Raw genomic sequence first — 19,813 nt, forward strand, 5'->3', positions numbered from 1 at the left:
AATTTGGAGCCCGACCCCACAATATGTAGATGGGAGCCAACCTTTTCTTCTATCAGGCTCATAGTCTCTGATTTGGTATCAAGGTCCTTGATCCATTTTGAGTTAACTTTTGTGCATGGCGAGAGAAGGGGATTCAGTTTCATTTTGTTGCATATGGATTTCCAGTTTTCCCAGCACCATTTGTTGAAGATGCTATCCTTCCTCCATTGCATGCTTTTAGCCCCTTTATCGAATATAAGATGGTTGTAATTTTGTGGATTGGTCTCTGTGTCCTCTATTCTATACCATTAGTCCACCCGCCTGTTTTGGTACCAGTACCATGCTGTTTTTGTTACTATTGCTCTTTAGTACAGTTTGAAATCTGGTATCGCTACACCTCCTGATTCACACTTCCTGCTTAGAATTGCTTTTGCTATTCTGGGTCTTTTATTTTTCCATATGAATTTCATGATTGCTTTATCTATTTCTACAAGAAATGCCGTTGGGATTTTGATTGGCATTGCATTGAACCTATAGAGAACTTTTGGTAATATCACCATTTTGATGATGTTAGTTCTGCCTATCCATCAACAGGGTATATTTTTCCATCTTCTAAGATCTTCTTCTATTTCTCTCTTTAGGGTTCTGTAGTTTTCATTGTATAAATCTTTCACCTCTTTTGTTAGGTTGATTCCCAAGTATTTTATTTTTTTTTGAGGATATTGTGAATGGGGTGGTTTTCCTCATTTCCAGTTCAGAAGATTTGTCGCTGATATACAGGAATACCTTTGATTTATGCGTGTTGATTTTATATCCTGCCACTTTGCTGAATTCATTTATTAACTCTAGTAGTTTCTTTGTAGACCCTTTTGGGACTTCTAGGTATAAAATCATATCATCCGCAAATAGTGATAATTTAAGTTCTTCTTTTCCTATCTTAATGCCTTTAATTTCTTTTGTCTTTCTAATTGCTCTGGCCAGTATTTTGAGAACTATATTGAATAGAAGTGGTGAAAGAGGGCATCCCTGCCTTGTTCCAGATTTTAGAGGGAATGACTTCAGTTTTTTTCCATTTAGAATGATGCTAGCCTGAGGCTTAGCATATATAGCTTTTACAATGTTGAGGTAAGTTCTGTTATCCCTAGTTTTTCTAATGTTTTGAACATAAAGGGATGCTGTACTTTGTCGAATGCTTTTTCTGTGTCTATCGAGATGATCATGTGGTTCTTATCTTTAAGTCTATTGATGTGGTGAATAACGTTTATTGATTTCCGTATATTGAACCAGCCTTGCATCCCAGGCATGAATCCTACTTGATCATGGTGCATGATCTTTTTGATATGTTTTTGTATACGATTTGCCATAATTTTATTGAGGATTTTTGCATCTAAATTCATTAGGGATATTGGTCTGTAGTTTTCTTTCTTTGAGGTGTCTTTGTCTGGTTTGGGAATCAGGGTGATATTGGCCTCATAGAATGAATTTGGAAGTTCTCCCTCTTTTTCTATCTCCTGAAATAGATTGTGGAGTATTGGTATTAGTTCTTCTTTAAAGTTCTTGTAAAACTCTGCTGTATATCCATCCGGTCCTGGGCTTTTCTTGGTTGGTAGTCTTTTGATGGCTTCTTCTATTTCCTCACTTGATATTGGTCTGTTTATGTTGTTTATATCTTCCTAACTCAATCTGGGTAGTTCATATGTCTTAAGGAATTTATCGATGGCTTCACTATCTTCTATTTTATTAGAGTATAGGGTTTCAAAATAATTTCTAATTATCTTCTGTATTTCTGAATTGTCTGTTGTGATGTTGCTAGTAATTTGGGTTCTCTCTCTTCTTCTCTTTGTTAGCGTGGCTACTGGTCTATCAATCTTATTTATTTTTTCAAAGAACCAACTTTTAGTTTTCTCAATTTTTTCGATTGTTTCTTTTGTTTCGATTTCATTGATTTCAGCTCTAATTTTAATTATTTCTTGCCTTCTACTGTATTTGCTGCTGATTTGTTCTTCTTTTTCTAAGGCTTCGAGGTGTAGTGTGAGGTCATTTATTTGTTGGCTTTTCTTTCGTTTAAGGAATGAACTCCATGAAATGAATTTTCCTCTTAGTTCTGCTTTCATAGTGTCCCAAAGATTTCGATATGTTGTGTCTGAGTTTTCGTTTACCTCTAAGAATTTTTTAATTTCCTCTTTAATGTCTTCTGTAACCCTTTGTTCATTCAGTAGCATATTGTTTAATCTCCATGTGATGTAGGATTTTTCCTTTCTCAATTTATTATTGATTTCCAATTTCATTCCATTATGATCAGATAAAATGCATGGTAGTATCTCAACTCCTTTATAATTGCTAAGATTTGCCTTGTGACATAATATATGGTCTATTTTTTTTTTAAAGGAGAGAGGGAGGGGGAGAGAGAGAGAGAGAATTTTGATATTTATTCCTTAGTTTTTGGCAGACACAACATCTTTGTTGGTATGTGGTGCTGAGGATCGAACCCGGGCCGCACGCATGCCAGGCGAGCGCGCCACTGCCTGAGCCACATCCCCAGCCTATATGGTCTATTTTTGAGAAGGGTCCATGTGCTGCTGAGAAGAAAGTGTATCCGCTTGATGTTGGGTGGTATATTCTGTATATATCAATTAAGTCTAAATTATTGATTGTATTATTGAGCACTGTAGTTTCTTTATTCAACTTTTGTTTGGAAGATCTGTCCATTAGTGAGAGAGGTGTGTTAAAATCTCCCATGATTATTGTGTTGTGGTCTGTTGGACTCTTGAACTTGAGAAGAGTTTGTTTGATGAACGTAGCTGCACCATTGTTTGGGGCATATATTTTAATGATCGTCAAGTCTTGTTGGTGTATGGTTTCCTTGAGCAGTATGTAGTGTCCTTGTTTATCCCTTTTAATTAACTTTGGCTTGAAGTCTATTTTATTTTATACAAGTATGGACACCCCTGCTTGCTTCCGGGGTCCGTATGAGTGATATCATTTTTCCCAACCTTTCACCTTCAGTCTGTGTATGTCTTTTCCTGTCAGATGAGTCTCCTGTAGGCAGCATATTGTTGGATCTTTTTTTTTAATCCATTCTACTAGCCTATGTCTTTTGATTGGTGCATTTAAGCCATTAACATTTAGGGTTACTATTGAGATATGGTTTGTGTTTCCAGCCATATTTGGTTATGTATGATACTTAACATGATTTGTTTTTCCTCTATGCTTAGTTTTTCCTTTACTGTACGACCTCCCACTGTTGATTTTCATTGTTATTTTTCATTTCCTCTTCCTGTAATGTTTTGCCAAGGATGTTTTGAAGAGCTGGTTTTCTAGCTGCAAATTTTTTTAACTTTTGTTTATCGTGGAAGATGTTTATTTCATCTTCAATCCTGAAGCTTAATTTCGCTGGATACACGATTTTTGGTTGGAACCCTTTTTCTTTCAGCATTTGAAATATGTTGTTCCAGGATCTTCTAGCTGTCAGAGTCTGTGTTGAAAGATCAGCAGTTATCCTGATTGGTTTACCCCTAAATGTAATCTGCTTCCTCTCTCTTGTGGCTTTTAAGATTCTCTCCTTATTCTGTATGTTGGGCATCTTCATTATTATGTGTCTTGGTGTGGATCTCTTATGATTTTGTACATTCAGTGTCCTGTAGGCTTCTAGTATTTGGATTTCTTTTTCATTCTTTAAGTCTGGGAAGTTTTCTAGTATTATTTCATTGAATAGATTGCTCATTCCCTTGGTTTGGACCTCTATACCCTCTTGTATCCCAATAACTCTTAGGTTTGGTTTCTTGATGTTATCCCATAATTCTTGGATGTTCTGCTCATGATTTCTTAACATTCTCGCTGAGCTGTCTATGTTCTTTTCAAGTTGAAAAACTTTGTCTTCGTTGTCTGAAGTGCTGTCTTCTAAGTGTTGTACTCTGCTGGTAATACTCTCATTTGAGTTTTTAATTTGGTTTATTGTTTCCTGCATTTCCAGGATTTCTGTTTATTTGTTTTTTATATCCTCTATCTCCCTATAGAGTTGATCTTTTGCTTCTTGGATTTGTTTATGTAATTCATTGTCAAAGTGGTTTTTCATTGTCTGAATTTGATGTATAATGTCTTCCTTGAGACTCCAGATCATCTGAAGCATGTATATCCTGAACTCTTTGTCTGACAAACCATCAGCTGCAGATATTACCTCATCTAATGTTGAATTGACCTGTATTGTTTGTGGTTCTTTCTTTCCTTGTCTTTTCATACTGCTCATGATTCTTTCTAGCTTTGTGAAACTGTTGTGCTAATGTTTTTCCCCTTATATATTTGTATTGTTCTTGGATGGCTCCAAAATCCCTCTTTTGCAGAGAAAGACAATGTTAACAGATCCCAATATCAACAGTACATTATCTAAGCACAAGTTTTCATTATTAATACATTCATAGTTAGATTCTAAGACTATAGATATTGGTTTTAATTATTACTTAAGAATATATTCATTAGTTTCATTAAAGGCGTACCATATCTGGTGGCATATAGAAAACTTAATTTCAGACGAAGGATGTTATACTTAGAGGGAAAGGAGTGAGGGTATGAGGTTAAACTAACTTAGCACCTTTGGAGAACTCTAACCACTAGACTGGTAATTTACGGAAGAATGTATAGACTCAACCTCCTATCTATTTGGATAGTTACCCTATGTATAGATAGCAAAAGTTAGGAGATTGAAAGTGGGATAGAGGGAATACGAATTTAAAAAAAAAGAAAAAAAAATAACAAGGAAGAAAAGAGAAATAAGAGAAGGAAAAGGGAAGTAAGATAGAAATAAAGAAAAAAAATGTGGGGAAGGTGGGGTATATGCAATTCCTCTATATTATATTACTTTGGTAATTCGGTTGTTCATGCACAGTTCTTGGTTTCACATATGCTGAAGTTGTGGAAGAGAGAGAAGAGAGAAAGAAAGAGGAAAAAAAAGTCTCTCAGAACACTGTTTTCCTTGCTTCCAGTAGGTGGCGTTGTCTATTCCTAGCTTGAGCCTCTGTATTCAGGGTGGTGGGCATAGCCAGTGTGAAAGGAAATGAGCTTCCACCTGTATCTTCCCTACTCTAGTCTCTGAGGTAGAAACCAGATGCCTGTACAGTTGTTGTTTTGCGTTGATAGCTACAACCCCCAAAAGCTTGTGGGAAATATTTTGAGTTATCGCAGCTAAAGGTGGGGGAGTTGGAAACCGGGTACCTGGATCAGCCACAGAACCGTGCTGGTGGCTACACCCCCTTTGATGGGTTTTGAGGGTTGATGGGCTTTCTCCAACTAGCCCTCGGGGTGGGGCCAGACTTCCTCCTCCGGTCTGGCTGGGCGCCTGGCGTGTCTTCCTCCTCCAAGATTCAATTTCTATAAACCCTCACCAGACCTGATATCACTTATAAAGAATTCTTGCTAAATCGTGATAGTTAAAAAATATATATCATTGTTTTGTTTAACTATTTTTACATTTTAAAAATTTTAAAATTTTTGTTAGCCAATATATCTGTGTGCCTTTTCTCATATTCTGAGTGAGATAATGTTTTGCTTATTCACTTAAAACAACCCTTTGTGTATTAACATTCTAATCATCTTCATATATTTTTATAAATATTTTATCCCAAGTTGTTGTCCCTTCTTTCATTGTTTTAGTAGTTTTTGTTTGGTTGTTTTCATTTGTTCATTTATATATACATGAGAAACTTTTCTACTCCACTAAAAAAAAAATTTTTTTCAGCCTGATATGTTCTGTGAGTTACACAACTCACAGTGGAGTGTATTTTGACATACATACATGGAGTGTAACTTCCCATTCTTGTGGTTGTACATGATGTGGGGCTACACAGGTCCTGTATTCATATGTGAACATAAGAAAATTATGTCCAGTTCATTTTGCTGTCCTTTCCTATTCCCATCTCCCCTTCCTTCCCTTCATTCCCCATTGTCTAATACGGTAAATTTCTATTCTTCCCTCCCTCTATTTATCGTGTTTGTTTTAGCATTTTTTATTTATTTCATTTAAAACCATTTATGTTAAAATGTCTATCCTAAAATTTCTTTGAAAATTCTTTTGTTTCTAGTTTATATGAATTTAATCTTTTACTTTCAAGTGTAGGACTATTCTGAGATTTGTTTTAGAATATATTTCACATTTCCAAAAAAAAGTGTTTGACTTCCTACTCCAAAAATGCTGTTTCCCTTTACTAATCAGAGCTTTGTTGCTCATATATTTATATCCACATCTGCTAGAACTTTTTTATTTTCCTGCTCTAATTTCATTTGGCTACAGTTTCACACCATAGATATAAATGTTTTTCATATTTGTAAAGTAGAATTGAGGTGTGTTAGATTTACTATTAAGAAATAAGATAAAATTTTCTATACCATTAAAACATTTTTTTTTTCAGCCTGGTGTGTGCTGTGAGTTATACAACTCAGGGTGGAGAAAAAATGTACTTTAGAAAGTTCTTCAAATTTCAGGTATTGAGTTTGACAATGATAAATTACTTTTTAGGTACTTTTTATCTTCCTAGAAGTGTAGTAATTCTACTTATCTGGAGAGAAAATAAGCTTCAAATAAATATTCCACTTCTTGGGTTTGTTGTGTTACTACTAATCTGAAGTCAGACCAAATTAAGTTGAATAAAGGCAGAGAAATTAGTATTGCCAGTGTAGTGTTATTATAATGAAAGAGATTTTTTCCAAAGAAAAATAGTTTGTTTTCATGTCTTGGAAAAACACAGAAGAATCTAAAAGAGGGATAAGTTAAGAGTCAAGTCCACATGCGATGAGTGTGAGTAGTGTTAGATTTCTAAAGGAATATTTAAATGAGAGATTATTCACTTGAGGTGAGTGGATCAACCTTCCTTCAAGGGGTTCATGAATCACTGGAATTTTAAGTACAGTATTGTATTAAGACAAAACTTTCAACGACCTCCAAAAATAGATAAAAACTACAGTTTAACACATATGTGCGGATGGTGAAATGAAAATATCAATAATAGATATTTAAGTGCAGGTGTAGATATGATGGTTTGTATTTTTTTATTCCTGTATAATTGCAAGAAAAAATACTATTGCTAGAAAAACTATTTTGTCATTGTTTTACTGCATTAGTAACTTGCATGCCTTTTAAAAGAAAATTAAAAGTTTCAATTGCTTTTTTATAGTTTTTGTTATATATAATATTAAAATGTACAGTACATAAAATCGGTTTTTTTACTTTTTTTTAGTTGTAGATGGACACAATATTTTTTATTTATTTATTTTTATGCCTCACATGTGAGAGGCAAGCGCTCTGCCACTAAGCCAAAATCCCAGCCCTTAAGATATGTTTTTTAAAGCAATTTATTATTTTTTTGAATACCTTTATTTTATTAATTGTTATGTGGTGCTGAAGTTCAAACCCAGGGCCTCACATGTGCTAGCCGAGCACCCTACTGCTGAACCACAACCTCAGCCCTAAAATATATTTTTGATTTAACAAAATGTTTTGAAGTAAACAGCCATATCATTATCAGTCAAGAAATAATGGTAACCTTTCAAAAAAATACATTGGGGATTTTTTTTTTCCCAAGAATATTGCTTACCTACTAAGAAGTCTTTTAACAATTCAGATGGGAAATGGCTTTGACAAGTGTAAACTCTGTAATTTAAAACAAACAAAAATACTCAAATGATAAGAATTTCCTAATTAATATGCTTTATGTAACCAGGTTCTCAAACCATTGGATGTGAAAACCAAATTTTACAATGCAGAGGTAAGTGTTGGACACCTAATGGGATTTCAAATTAATCATTAAAATAACATTGGAAACATGAAGTTATTGCATTTCTTTTTACATTAAATTGTTGATAAGACTAAATTATTTGTGAAAAATGAGCATAAATTTCAATTAAAATTTAAATTTCAATGATAGGTCTCTTAATCTGCTGTTTCAGCCTGCATGTAAGCAATGTTTCTTGATTTCTAATCTCATAATTAATTCTGTAAGACCTTCACCCCTTCATTAAGTAACTGCTATAAAATTCCATTTAATGGTATTGCTATTGCTTAAAAATGCTAACAATCTGTAGAATACTTAATAGTGTGGTTCTGGACATTACAAAAATTGAAATAGTAGATCTAGATTTAATATTTCTGTGGGAAAATATTGACAAGTAAAACACAGCACATTAAATTCTTCCCTGGAAAGTCAGTGTGTCAGCCAGAGTTGGGTTGCTGAGTCTGCTGAATGGCTTGAAAAGCTCCTTGGGAGAACTGAGTTTGGCAAAAATAGAGAAAGTAGTTAACACTTAGAATAGAAAATAATCTAAGTTGTAGCCTAACAAAAGAGAGAAAATAGACTTTGCCATATGTGAAAGGATTTATTGTGTGGATTTTCCCCCAAGGAATTCTACTGTAGCTTCTAGAGCTGTACAAAAGTCTCTTGACAGCCCTTTTACCTCACTGAATTTATCAGTGATAAATTCAAAAATATCCAGCCAGGGTCTGGTGGCAAAAACACATATTCTTAGTAACTCAGAAAACAGGAGGATCCCTAGTTTGAAGCCAGCCCAGCAACTTAGGTTCTAAGCAACTTAGGTAGACTTTGTCTCAAAATAAAAAGGGCTGGAGATGTAGCTCAGTGATAAAATACCCCTGGGTTCAATCCCCAGTACCAAAAAGAAAAAGATAAATATATATATCTAAATACAGTAGTTTAAAATGCAGATTATGTCTATTAATTACTTTAAAACCAGATGATGATCAGACATTTGCAGTCATGTTAAGTTTGATATGTATTTTTACCAGAAGCACTGGAGATTTTACTCAATACAGCATTTGAATTACTCAATATAGCGTTTCAATTGCTTTCCTGTCAAAGTTAAGGACCCTAACCTGCTGCAAAGGCCTATTAGGAGAAAAGAAGAAGAAGAAAAGTACATATAATAACCAATCTTCCTAGAATAGTACATAGTAAATCTAAAATGAGAATTGTATAAACATGTGCTACAAGCACTTGGGTTGAGAACTTGGAATAGTCTGAAAAGAAGCTTTATGGAAGAAAAGGGGAACTAAAGTCTGGAAGAAATGGTTGTTGGGAACAGACATATGTCAAAGCAGTGAAGGGATTCCAAGCAGTTACCAGTGGACATAGGATGTTAAGTACATGGTAAAGAGGGTATGTATTTAATGGAAAAGATTCAACCTCATCAAGGTGATTACCAGTTAACATTTCTCTTTGGAGATTAGTAAATTGGGATATGACATATTTATTCCATGTTTTGTTTTGTTTTGTTTTGTTTTTGTTATCAGTAGCATACTATTGAGCATAGCTATTCAGTTTGGTGAATTTTAAATAGTCTATCATTTTGCTGGAAAAGTTTTCATAGTATGAGGGATTTGCTAGAATAGATATGTTAGAAAATTTAAAAAACAAATGGGGTAGTAAGAGGTATTTTTTTTGATTGGCTACTAGGAGAACATATTAAACATATTTTAGGTTTTCTTTGTTATAAATGTTTTACATGGGGTGAGGCTGTGACTCAGTGGCAGAGCACTTGCCTGGTATGTGTGAGGCACTGGGTTCGATCTTAGCACCACATACAAAAATAAATAAAATAAACGCATGCTGTCCATCTACAAGTATAAAAAAAATTTTTAATGTTTTACTTTAAAATATTTGCCTAGTAGTCTTTGTGTATGTGTGAGGTATTGGGGATTAAACCCAGAGCCTTGTGCATGTGAGGCAAGCACTCTGCTGAGCTATATCCCCAGCCCTGTCAAGTAGTCTTTTGACACTAATATTCAGTGATTTGCAAGTAATTTTTCCAATAGCTAGTTATTGTGTAAATATTATAGAAGTGAATGCTCCCCATGAAGGAAAACAATCCATATTTTACTACACCGAGTAATGTTTTTTCATTAACTTACATTCTCTTAATCTATGCTGTTTTGATAATCACAGTAATTTATTTGCTGCCTTTTTCAGTTTATATATATATATATATATATATATATATGCATAATCTTTTAGTTTTGCCAACAAACTTAAGCTAAAAAATATTTAGTGAAATTTTGAACTTTTGAAAATAGATATTTTTTTAACAACCAAGAATGAATAAATATCATTTAGGGTCTCTTAAAATTTTCAGTATTACTTGTTAGGAAAACAAATACTGTTCAGTCAATAGAATGAGGCAGATTCTGCTGACCCTGACTTTGGAGTTAGTAAACCATACCATTATCAATAGGTGATGCTTATTACTCTGTGCTCTAGTCTTTGTGCATTGACTATTATTAGCTTGATACATTGAATGTATCAAGCATTCTTTTAAAGCTGTTTCTGATAATGCTAATATGTGAATCACCTAAAGGAAAACAAGTCATATGAAAAATTTTGTTGTAGTCTCTAAGATAGGAAAACCTTGAAAGAATATTGGTGAGATTAAAAGCTAGGATTTAAACATTTGGTCACCTGCTGGTTACAAGGAGCCCCATACTAGGAACAAAAGAGAAAAAAATACAAACTGAACATCTTCCCAATTCTCAGAGAACTTGCATCTCATGGAGGACACCGACATGTTTACAATATAAATGCCTCTCCCACATACCCCACCCCATTCATGAAGTATGCTTATGCTCTGGGAACATAGAGGTAGATGAAGAATGATTGCTGGCTACACATTTAATGAAGGGACATGACATTTGATGAATAAGTAGCTTAAAAATACAGATTTTTAAAAGACTGAAATCTGTAAGCAAGAGGAGAACAAACTCTCAATTGTCTGGAGTGGTGTAAGCTGCCATCATTTCCTGAAATGTGATTCATTAGGCTCTAATCACCCAAGATATTTATTTTAAGAAGGATTCCATTATTAGATAAATTCAGGAGAAGCTGTACATTGTAAATCTATGCTGAATACAGAGTTCAGTATTTACTCATCCTAAGTGTCTACTAAAAATTACATTAAAAGTATGTAAAGAATTTATAGAACTAGAAAAGCATGGGGATGTACCTCTCTGCCCCCAAATGTGCCCTTAACGATATTTGCTTCTGTTTAATATTGAGTCATAGTGTTCTTCTCTATTCCATTGTCATGTAACCTTAGCAGTTTCATCTTTTTAGAAGTTTGTCATATTTATGTTGCTTCCTGTTTACTTTCTTGTTTACTAATGCTGTCTTGTTTAGTAAGTTAAAAAATGCAAAGATGCATTTTATTTTAAAGTTATTCTTTTTCTTTAACATTTAACTCTAATTTTTCTTTTTTATTTTTCCATTAGAGTGACCTCAGTTCTGTGGTAATTTGATTTTTTATTATAAACTTATGCTTTTCTTACTCACCACCTTTTGACTCTGCCTAATTAATCCCTCTTTACAAAACATAGTGGAAAAACAGTTAGTTGTGAACAACACCCATGCATTTCAGAAAGACATGTATTTTGAATGTACTTTTTATATCAATTGTCTTATTTTGCAGGAAAATATAAGAGGTTAAATTGTTATATTGAAACATTGGCATTTTTAATGTTTCTTGTTTAGGTTTTATTATTTTTTTAAAAGCATGTTAATCTTGTTTAAAATAATTCTGGGATTTTCAATACATTAGAATACCTTACTATTCTTCAATCCTTTAAGTAGACTCTACAATTGAAATTCATTTTCTGATGTACTGTGTTTTTAGTTTTAAGTCTGGGTCAGGTAAAAATGGCCTTTAAGCAGAAGAAAAGTAAATTTTTCCAAGTTGGATAAAATAATTTTTTCAATTTTCTATTTATAATAAGCAGCATTTGCTTATATCACATTCTATATGTAGTAACATCAATAGCCTTAGCACTTTATTCTTAATTTTTCAAATGTCAAATTACTTTATACTAACTGTTCAAACTAACTTGATTTTCCATTATGCTGCTTGTTTTTCTTTAATTTTACCTAAACTCTTCCTAAATTCATGCAAAAATTGCATTTTTTAAATTGAAATATGGGTCTGTGGTTATTTTTAAAAAGCAATGGATTTATGGGATATATTTAATTTTTTTTTTACAAAAAGTAACAGATAATGCCCTTAAGTGGTGCATTGTTTTGATAAATCATTGTATTTTTATTTTTATTTGAGCATAATTCCCACAGACTAAAGAATTTGTTTTATTTATAACTTCATCATGATATTTTTGCAAATGATTTCCATTTTCCTGGCTTTAGTGTTAAAAAAAAACCTCAGAAGTGCGAAATTATTTTGGTCAGAATTCACATGTTATTTTTCTGTGTGTGTATACATATTATTATTAAATTTTTGAAAAAATAATTCTTGACTACCCTTAGTATATAATTTATCATATTAGTCTGTTTCAAAGTTAAACCAAATTAGTCTCTTATTTTTCAATTACAGAGAAAAATAACCAAATGGTATAAAAGTAAGCATTTTTCCATAAATTAGGGAATTAAAATATGTGTAAAATTAAGTATTTAAATTGCCTATTGACTGCAATATTCCTGAATAACATCAGTATTCAAATCTGTCACTAAGTCTATAAAATACTTTTGCCAGATTTAAAAGCTCTAAGATTATTCGGCATAATTCACATATTTCTTTCCTTTTTTTTTTCCCTAAATATACATTTTTAATGAATTAAGAAATCACTAATGACCACCTACAAATTTCTTAATTTTATAAAGTTAAGTCCTATAATATTATAAAATGGATTATTCCTTGTAATAGTGGTCACTAGACTATCTAAACTGATGTAATATAATTGATATTATATTATGCTAGAATATTATAATGAAGCCTAGTTATCTTATAGTCATATTCATCATACTAACATTCATTTTAACATTTAAATATCTTATTAGCAGATTGAGAATTTTTGTGAATGAAATTCCAGTTAAATAAATATTTTTGGATGGTAATACAAAATATTTCCTAATTATCCCATATCCATTGTTTGACAAGGTATCAGTTGACTAACACTTGACTTCGCCCCTGTTAATTATGTTAAGATGAAGGTTTCTTGTATTAATTATGATAACTTTAATTTGCAGGCATGAACTAATCACATTTATGGTTTATATTTTCTTCATATACATAAGATATTTTTGTTGGTAAATATTTTAAATAGCATCACATTTTGGTGGATATTTTCTTTCATATCCTCAGACTGATGAAGTATTTCTTGAAGCTCAGATTCAGAATATTACAACCTCACCCATGTTTATGGAGAAAGTTTCATTGGAGCCATCTATAATGTATAATGTAACAGAATTAAATTCTGTCAACCAAGCTGGAGAATGGTAAATATGAATTATGAAATGTTCATTCTTGTCTTGAAAGATTCATGCTTTTTTAACATCTATTACTCTTGAATTGTTTTTTAAATAATTAATACACTTTATTCTTGGAGTTTTTTAGGTACACGAAAATAATTAATAGGAGAGTTCACACATACTGTCTCACACACACCTCTCACTTCCCACCCACCCTGCCCTTTTCTTTTCTATTTATTTAAGAAACAGGATCTTGCTCATTCTGGCCTCGTATCTCTGGACTTAAGCCATCCTCCTGCTGCAGCATTTTTAAATAGCCATATCTACAGACATAAATCACTGTGCAGGGCTCTCCCTGTGACACATTAATATAAGTAATGTGGACCAGTACAGATACCTAGTAGTAACTAAAGTCCATAGTTTACATAAGAATTCATTCCATGTACTATACATGATACTGGTTTTGGCAAATATATAATGGCATGTGTCTACCACTACTGTATTATAAAAAACAATTTGACTTTCCTAAAAATATCCTATGCTGTATCTATTCATCCCTCCCTCCACATAAAAATAAAGATCCTAGTCCTTTTGCATTTTTGTTCAGAGCACTTTTTAATTCTCATAATTCAACAAGGTAATCCTGAAACCTGTCATTGTTATCCTGCAAGTCATAAAACTAATACATGGGAAGGAATGGTGGAGAAGTAGTTAGAAAGCAAAAATTAGTGTGATTATGAGTTTGAAAAAGAAAACACTCTGAACATAATAAGGTGGATATAGTAATAAATGATTTTAATTATTTTGTGAAAAAGAAATACATATATCCTTCTACAGCTAATGTAGAAGAGAAAGAAAGAAATGTAGGATTGATATTAATGCAGACAAGGAGTTTTTAGGTGGGGAAAATATGTGATTTTCCTAATGAGAAGTTTTCTTTATACAGTTGTGGTGGTTACACATAGAAAAATTCATAGCCTCCTTTGCCTGAGGAAAACAGTAATTTTCCCAATCTTTTCCAGATCTTTTAATTCATTTTGAAAATGATTACCTAGTTTAGAATGGTATGTCTCAGCCAGATACAGTGGTGCACACCTATAATCCTAGCAACTTGGGAAGCTAATGCAGGAGAATCACAAGTTCAAGGCCAGTTTACCATGGCTCAAAATGAAAAAGGCTGGGACTGCAGCTCAGAGGCAAAGCATTCTTGGTTTAATCCCTGGTACCAAAAAAATGGGGAGGTAGTATGACTTAGGACTCAGGGCTGTGGAAATAGCTCCGTGGTAGAGTGCTTGTCTAACATGTGCAAAACCCTGGGTTCAATCCCATCAAGAGGAGGGAGGGGAAAGTTTCTAAACTATTTTCTTTGATAATTTTAGAAAAAAGGGATATTCTTAATTCTATTGCATTTTTTTTTTCAGTCAGTTGATACATGTCCAGGTTTTTTGTTGTTGTTTTATTTTGGTACTCAGCATTGAACTCAGGGGCATTCAACCACTGAGCCACATCCCCAGCCCTATTTTGTGTTTTATTTAGAGGCAGGATCTCACTGAGTTGCCTAGGGCCTTGCTAAATTGCTGAGGCTGGCTTTAAACTTGCCATCCTCCTGCCTCAGCCTCCTGAGCCACTAGGATTATAGGTATGCGCCACTTCACCTGGCCAGTATTTTAGGTAATATATTCATTTCATTGTAAACAATCTCAAGATTTTCCATGTTGATTTAAAAATATTAAAGTAAAATAAATGTATGTATACTTTTTGTGTTGAAACCACTGACCTCTTCTATTCTAAATCTTTGAGTGGTAAATCATCCAGTTCCTATCATAAATGAAAAGAACAATCACAGCCATGGCTTTTCTTTTAAAAGATGTTACAGAATTTTCTCCATCTTTATCTCTACCCCTCTCAGTGTATCAACATTTGGGTCGAGAGCATATTTGCAGCCAATGGATACACGCCAGTACTTATACTGCCTAAAGCCCAAGAAGGAGTTTGCAGAAAAAGCGGGTATCATTAAGGGAGTTACAGTAATTGGAAAATTGGATATTGTATGGAAAACAAACCTTGGTGAAAGGGGAAGATTACAAACCAGCCAACTTCAGAGAATGGTGAGTCTGGAAATAACTTCAGTGGGGGTTTTGGGGAGAGGCAGGGGCAACAAGAAGTTAGAACAATTTAAGTTTACTTAGGTCTATCACTTCAAGTCAGAGTACTATAAGAGGTACTAATATTACTAAAGAAAAGACTAATAGTTTAATTTATTTTTAAGGAGAAAACTAGTATGGAGATGAGTGATATGTGTGTGTTAATTCACCTTTAACACATCACCTTTTTTTTTTTTTTAACTTTACCAAACATTAAAATGACTGCTTATCAATTGTTCCTTCCTTTGGTAGTTCATGCTCACCATTTGTTTTTGACATTATTATTATTTTTTTTGTAATGTCCTGAAATTCTTGCGCTTTCTGCATATACCTATTTAGTCTATACTTCTTTTTTAAGATGTTAAAAATCTGAGGCATCAGAAACTCAGGTGAATCACATTAAAGTCATCTTGTAAGCGTTGGTTGGATGTTTTATCTAAGTTCTATACAAGAATACAGATAGTTACCAGTCTGGTAATTTTTTTTTTTTTTTTGCTAGTGAGAATTTGCCACAGGAGCCTTCCTTTATGCTATTTCCTAATCTGACATTACCTAAAATTTACTTTTATTTCACCGTTTGAGGCAATAATTTTTTAAATGATGATTATGGTCACTGAGCCTATTTTAAGCTGTAGCAATTAGTTTCCATCTTGACATCACATGTTTCAAGCCTTGATGTTTTTATACCCCTTTCTTGCTCAGGTGTTTTGGGAAAAGATGTGATTTTTTACCTGGCTTATTTCAAAGTTTATTTTTTTCAGGTGGTAACCTTGCCTATTTAGAGTTATGTAGGCTGAAACTACATAAACATTGAAAAACATTCCTTTGAAGTCACGTGTCCTGAAATTTCTTTACTGATTATTTACCTGTATGATTCATCTTAACTCTGATGAACCTGGATTAATTATGACAAGAACAGTCCAGTTCTGCAGAGCTGTTCCACAGCACCAAAAGAAGTTAAAGTAAGGGAACAATAGAATGAATTAGAAGTGTTTTCTCTGAACATCAGCTTAGAGTCCCAACCTCTGTGGAGTAGATGTGCTAGTATGATACCTTTGTGAAAATTGAAAAGCTTTGTAATAGATATATTTTAACTGTGTTGCTTGTTCTGTTAAGGCTCCAGGTTACGGAGATGTTCGGTTGTCTTTGGAGGCAATCCCAGATACTGTAAACCTAGAAGAACCTTTTCATATTACCTGTAAAATAACTAACTGCAGGTAATGCCAATGTTTGTAGTTGGGTGTCCTTTCCTTCTCCCCTATCTAAAAGAAAATTTTTGATCTCTTAAATATTCAGTCTCCTTTTTAAGTTTCCTCTTGACATGTAGACTTTCTGATGTTTGTGTCAAATACTGTGAAGATCTTCATCTTTTAGCAGTATATTACATATCTTTGAGATCCTATTGTATTATGCATTTCCTGTATTTTTCATTCATTCATCGTACACTAGGTGGGTGGATATTAATTGTTTACATTTACACCTTGCCAAAAAAAAAAAAAAATCCCTAACATACTCTTTGTGCACAGAAAAGAAAGCCAACTCAGAGGTTGAATTTTTCAAATTCAGAGTTAGAATAGATGGGACCAGGGTTTGAAACCAGATGTATTTGACTTCAAAGTCTATGTTCTTTTCACTGTTTAAATTTTCTTCACACTTCAGATTACTAAAGCATGAACTATGGGTTCTCATGGAATTTTACAGATATAAAATATTAAGGTAGGGTTTTCTGAAGCATACACTTGAGCTATATCTTTAGTATTAAGAAACCAAAACTTGGTTATGAATATAATATAAGGGATAATCATAGGTTGGAAAACAGTTTTGATAATAAAGAGAGAAGAAAATGTAGCTATTGAGAGGCAAAGAACACAGGGCTTTGAAGTGAAAATAATAATAATAATTTAAATCCCAATCCTTTCACTTTTGCAAGTACTCATATTACTATTTGATGTGTCTGATTTGTTGGGGTAATTTGATAGTATTGCAAATGCTGAATCCCGTCCTCTATAGTTTGAATATATAATCCTTTAATTCCATATCTGTTCCAGCCTTTTGCTATTAGTAAAATGGAAAATATTCATATATTCAACAAATATGTGAAATAAGAATGAGAAAAGAATATGTTACGGATTAAATTCAGAAATACTTATTTCCTCTATGAAGTTACCTAGATTTTCCCAAGCATAGTTAATCATGGTTCTCTGCCATTGTAAATTCTACTTTAGTTTTTTAGGAACCCTTACAAATAACTTAGTTTCTCCCTTAATGATTTGTGAGTTAAGAAAAGCTGTCTTACCCACTTTATAAATGCAGTTTCTGCCACATCATAAGAGCTCAGTAAATAGCAAGGCACCCAAGGTAAATAACTGTGTTCAACAGGTATGTTAGGGAATTTTTTTGTTTTTTCAAGGTGTAAGCAAATCAGTTTATAACTGGCAGTGTAAAAGTTTGAAAGTTAATTTATTTTTTGACCTTCACTTTAACTGCTCATGATTCAAATAAGTTTTCTAAAGGCACTTAGATCTTCAGCTGCCTCATCTATAAAAATATGATCCCCTCCCCCACATACACACAATACACACAGAGAACATACATACAGTATGTACAAACCTTACTGGGTGCTTATGGAATTTAATGAGGAAATTTATGTAGTACATCGAACCTAGTTTCTGGCATATAGTATTTAAAATGTTAGGGAATTGAGACTATAAAAGTTAATGTCATCAAGTCAATATGTCTAAAAAATGAATAAACTAAAATTTAAATAAGTATTTTAAAATATGGATCCAACTATGGGAAGGGGTAAGAATTGAAAGCAGCCATGAATGATGGTATAGAAGACTGTCTTTCATTGTGAGCTTTTTGTCATACTTTAGCTAGATGACCTAGTGACAAGTCTTTTCATAGTAAATAAAACCATAAGCAAGCATGAATAGTATTTACTTCTTATGAATCTTGTCATTTTTCTAAGTTGTATGCATGCTAAAGGAACAGATCGGTTTTCAAAAGCACTAGACCAGACTCTGTTTCTCATTTTCTTTCCTGTAATAGAAATAATAAGAGTACAGTGAAACAACACGAGGCACAGAAGTTTCCCAGAGAAATGGCAGTCATTAACAAATTAGCACTAGGGAACCAGTGTTCAACAATAGAACCAGAAAACTGATTTCCAGAGGCAGATTAGGTTAAAGCCATTTTAAGCCTCAGAATATGCCATCTCCTTTCATTTTCCTGACTCTCTTAATATAAAAATGATAAATAGCTTTTCATTTCTCTTTGTTTTGTTCTCCTGCATATTCAGAAAGCAAATTTACTAAAAAGGAAAAATAAATAAATAAAGGAGAAATACTAATATCTCCATGTGAAATGAACAAGATTTATTCCTGTTTTTCTGATTCCCCCAGCAGTGAAAGAACGATGGATCTGGTTTTGGAAATGTGTAATACCAGTTCTATCCATTGGTGTGGTATTTCAGGAAGACAGCTTGGAAAGCTACATCCAAGTTCTTCTCTCTGCCTTGCCCTTACTCTGCTGTCTTCGGTACAGGGACTACAAGTATGTTCTCTTTTCAATGATTTCAAGTATATGGGGGCTAATTTATAGTCATTTATTATAGCCATATTTTCTCTAATAATTATCAGTGATTAAAAACTGAGGCCTTCATCTTTCTCTCAATAGAGTGTTTCCGGCTTAAGAATAACAGACACATTCTTAAAGAGAACATATGAATATGATGACATCGCACAAGTCTGTGTGGTATCTTCAGCCGTTAAAGTGGAAAGCTAAAGGAAATTCCCAGTGTTATATTTTTTTTTTCATTTGTTTTCGCAGAACTGCTTTCTGTATTTTTTTCACCTTTGTGAAATGTTCAAATCAGTAGCAAAAAATAAGTATATATTGTTTTTCTTTCCTGTAAAAGTTCAAATATTAAATATTTGTTTTGAGAAGAATCAATTTTATCTTGTGAGTTATATTCTTAAGTGGACATTTTTATGTTTTCTATACTTTGCTTCATTTTAGGTGACCTTTGGACTTTGTTCTACAAAAGTTCTATATTTGAGGCCATTTGTCCTTAGCAAGTACCTAGAACAGTAGTCAGCAAACTTTTTTAATAAAAAGGGCAAAATACCAAATATAGTGCAAGAGCAGCTGTAGGCAAAAAAAAAAAAAAAAAGCACAGTGGTATTTATGAAAAAAGGCAGCTTACTGGATTTGACCTGTGGGTGACAGTTTGCTGATCTCAATCTGGAAGATAAAGTTGTTTCTTTGAATTTTAGAATTCTCACAATACAGAAAGGATTGTTTAAAACAAATGGGGTAGTCCCCCGTAACCTGATAATTTGTTAACACAGTATGAACTTTTCTAGTTATTCTCAAAATCATTGTATTGGTATGTGTTGTGTTTGTGTATACATAAAAATAAATCTAACTTTCAGATACTGAACAGCA

At 33.1% G+C, this 19,813-nt stretch overlaps 1 protein-coding gene across 4 annotated transcripts in view; it reads left to right on the plus strand.

The window, feature by feature from the left end:
• Nucleotides 1-19,808, plus strand: part of Trappc13 (trafficking protein particle complex subunit 13) — a 40,916-nt gene extending 21,108 nt beyond the window's left edge. Inside the window, exons 7-14 of one of the 4 annotated variants that reach the window (XM_026390821.2) lie at nucleotides 6,381-6,453; nucleotides 7,689-7,733; nucleotides 11,240-11,257; nucleotides 13,114-13,247; nucleotides 15,130-15,328; nucleotides 16,481-16,581; nucleotides 18,769-18,919; nucleotides 19,043-19,808. In XM_026390821.2, coding sequence (XP_026246606.1) covers nucleotides 6,381-6,453; nucleotides 7,689-7,733; nucleotides 11,240-11,257; nucleotides 13,114-13,247; nucleotides 15,130-15,328; nucleotides 16,481-16,581; nucleotides 18,769-18,919; nucleotides 19,043-19,150 — 829 coding nt within the window. In that variant the 3' untranslated portion in view covers nucleotides 19,151-19,808. The remainder of the gene's footprint in view (nucleotides 1-6,380; nucleotides 6,454-7,688; nucleotides 7,734-11,239; nucleotides 11,258-13,113; nucleotides 13,248-15,129; nucleotides 15,329-16,480; nucleotides 16,582-18,768; nucleotides 18,920-19,042) is intronic. The other 3 variants (XM_026390822.2, XM_026390823.2, XM_026390824.2) reach the window with 3 other exon arrangements.
• Nucleotides 19,809-19,813: the final 5 nt, after the last annotated feature.

The sequence above is a fragment of the Urocitellus parryii genome, chromosome 1 (genome assembly GCF_045843805.1).
Source record: "Urocitellus parryii isolate mUroPar1 chromosome 1, mUroPar1.hap1, whole genome shotgun sequence".
NCBI classification, from domain to species: domain Eukaryota; kingdom Metazoa; phylum Chordata; class Mammalia; order Rodentia; family Sciuridae; genus Urocitellus; species Urocitellus parryii.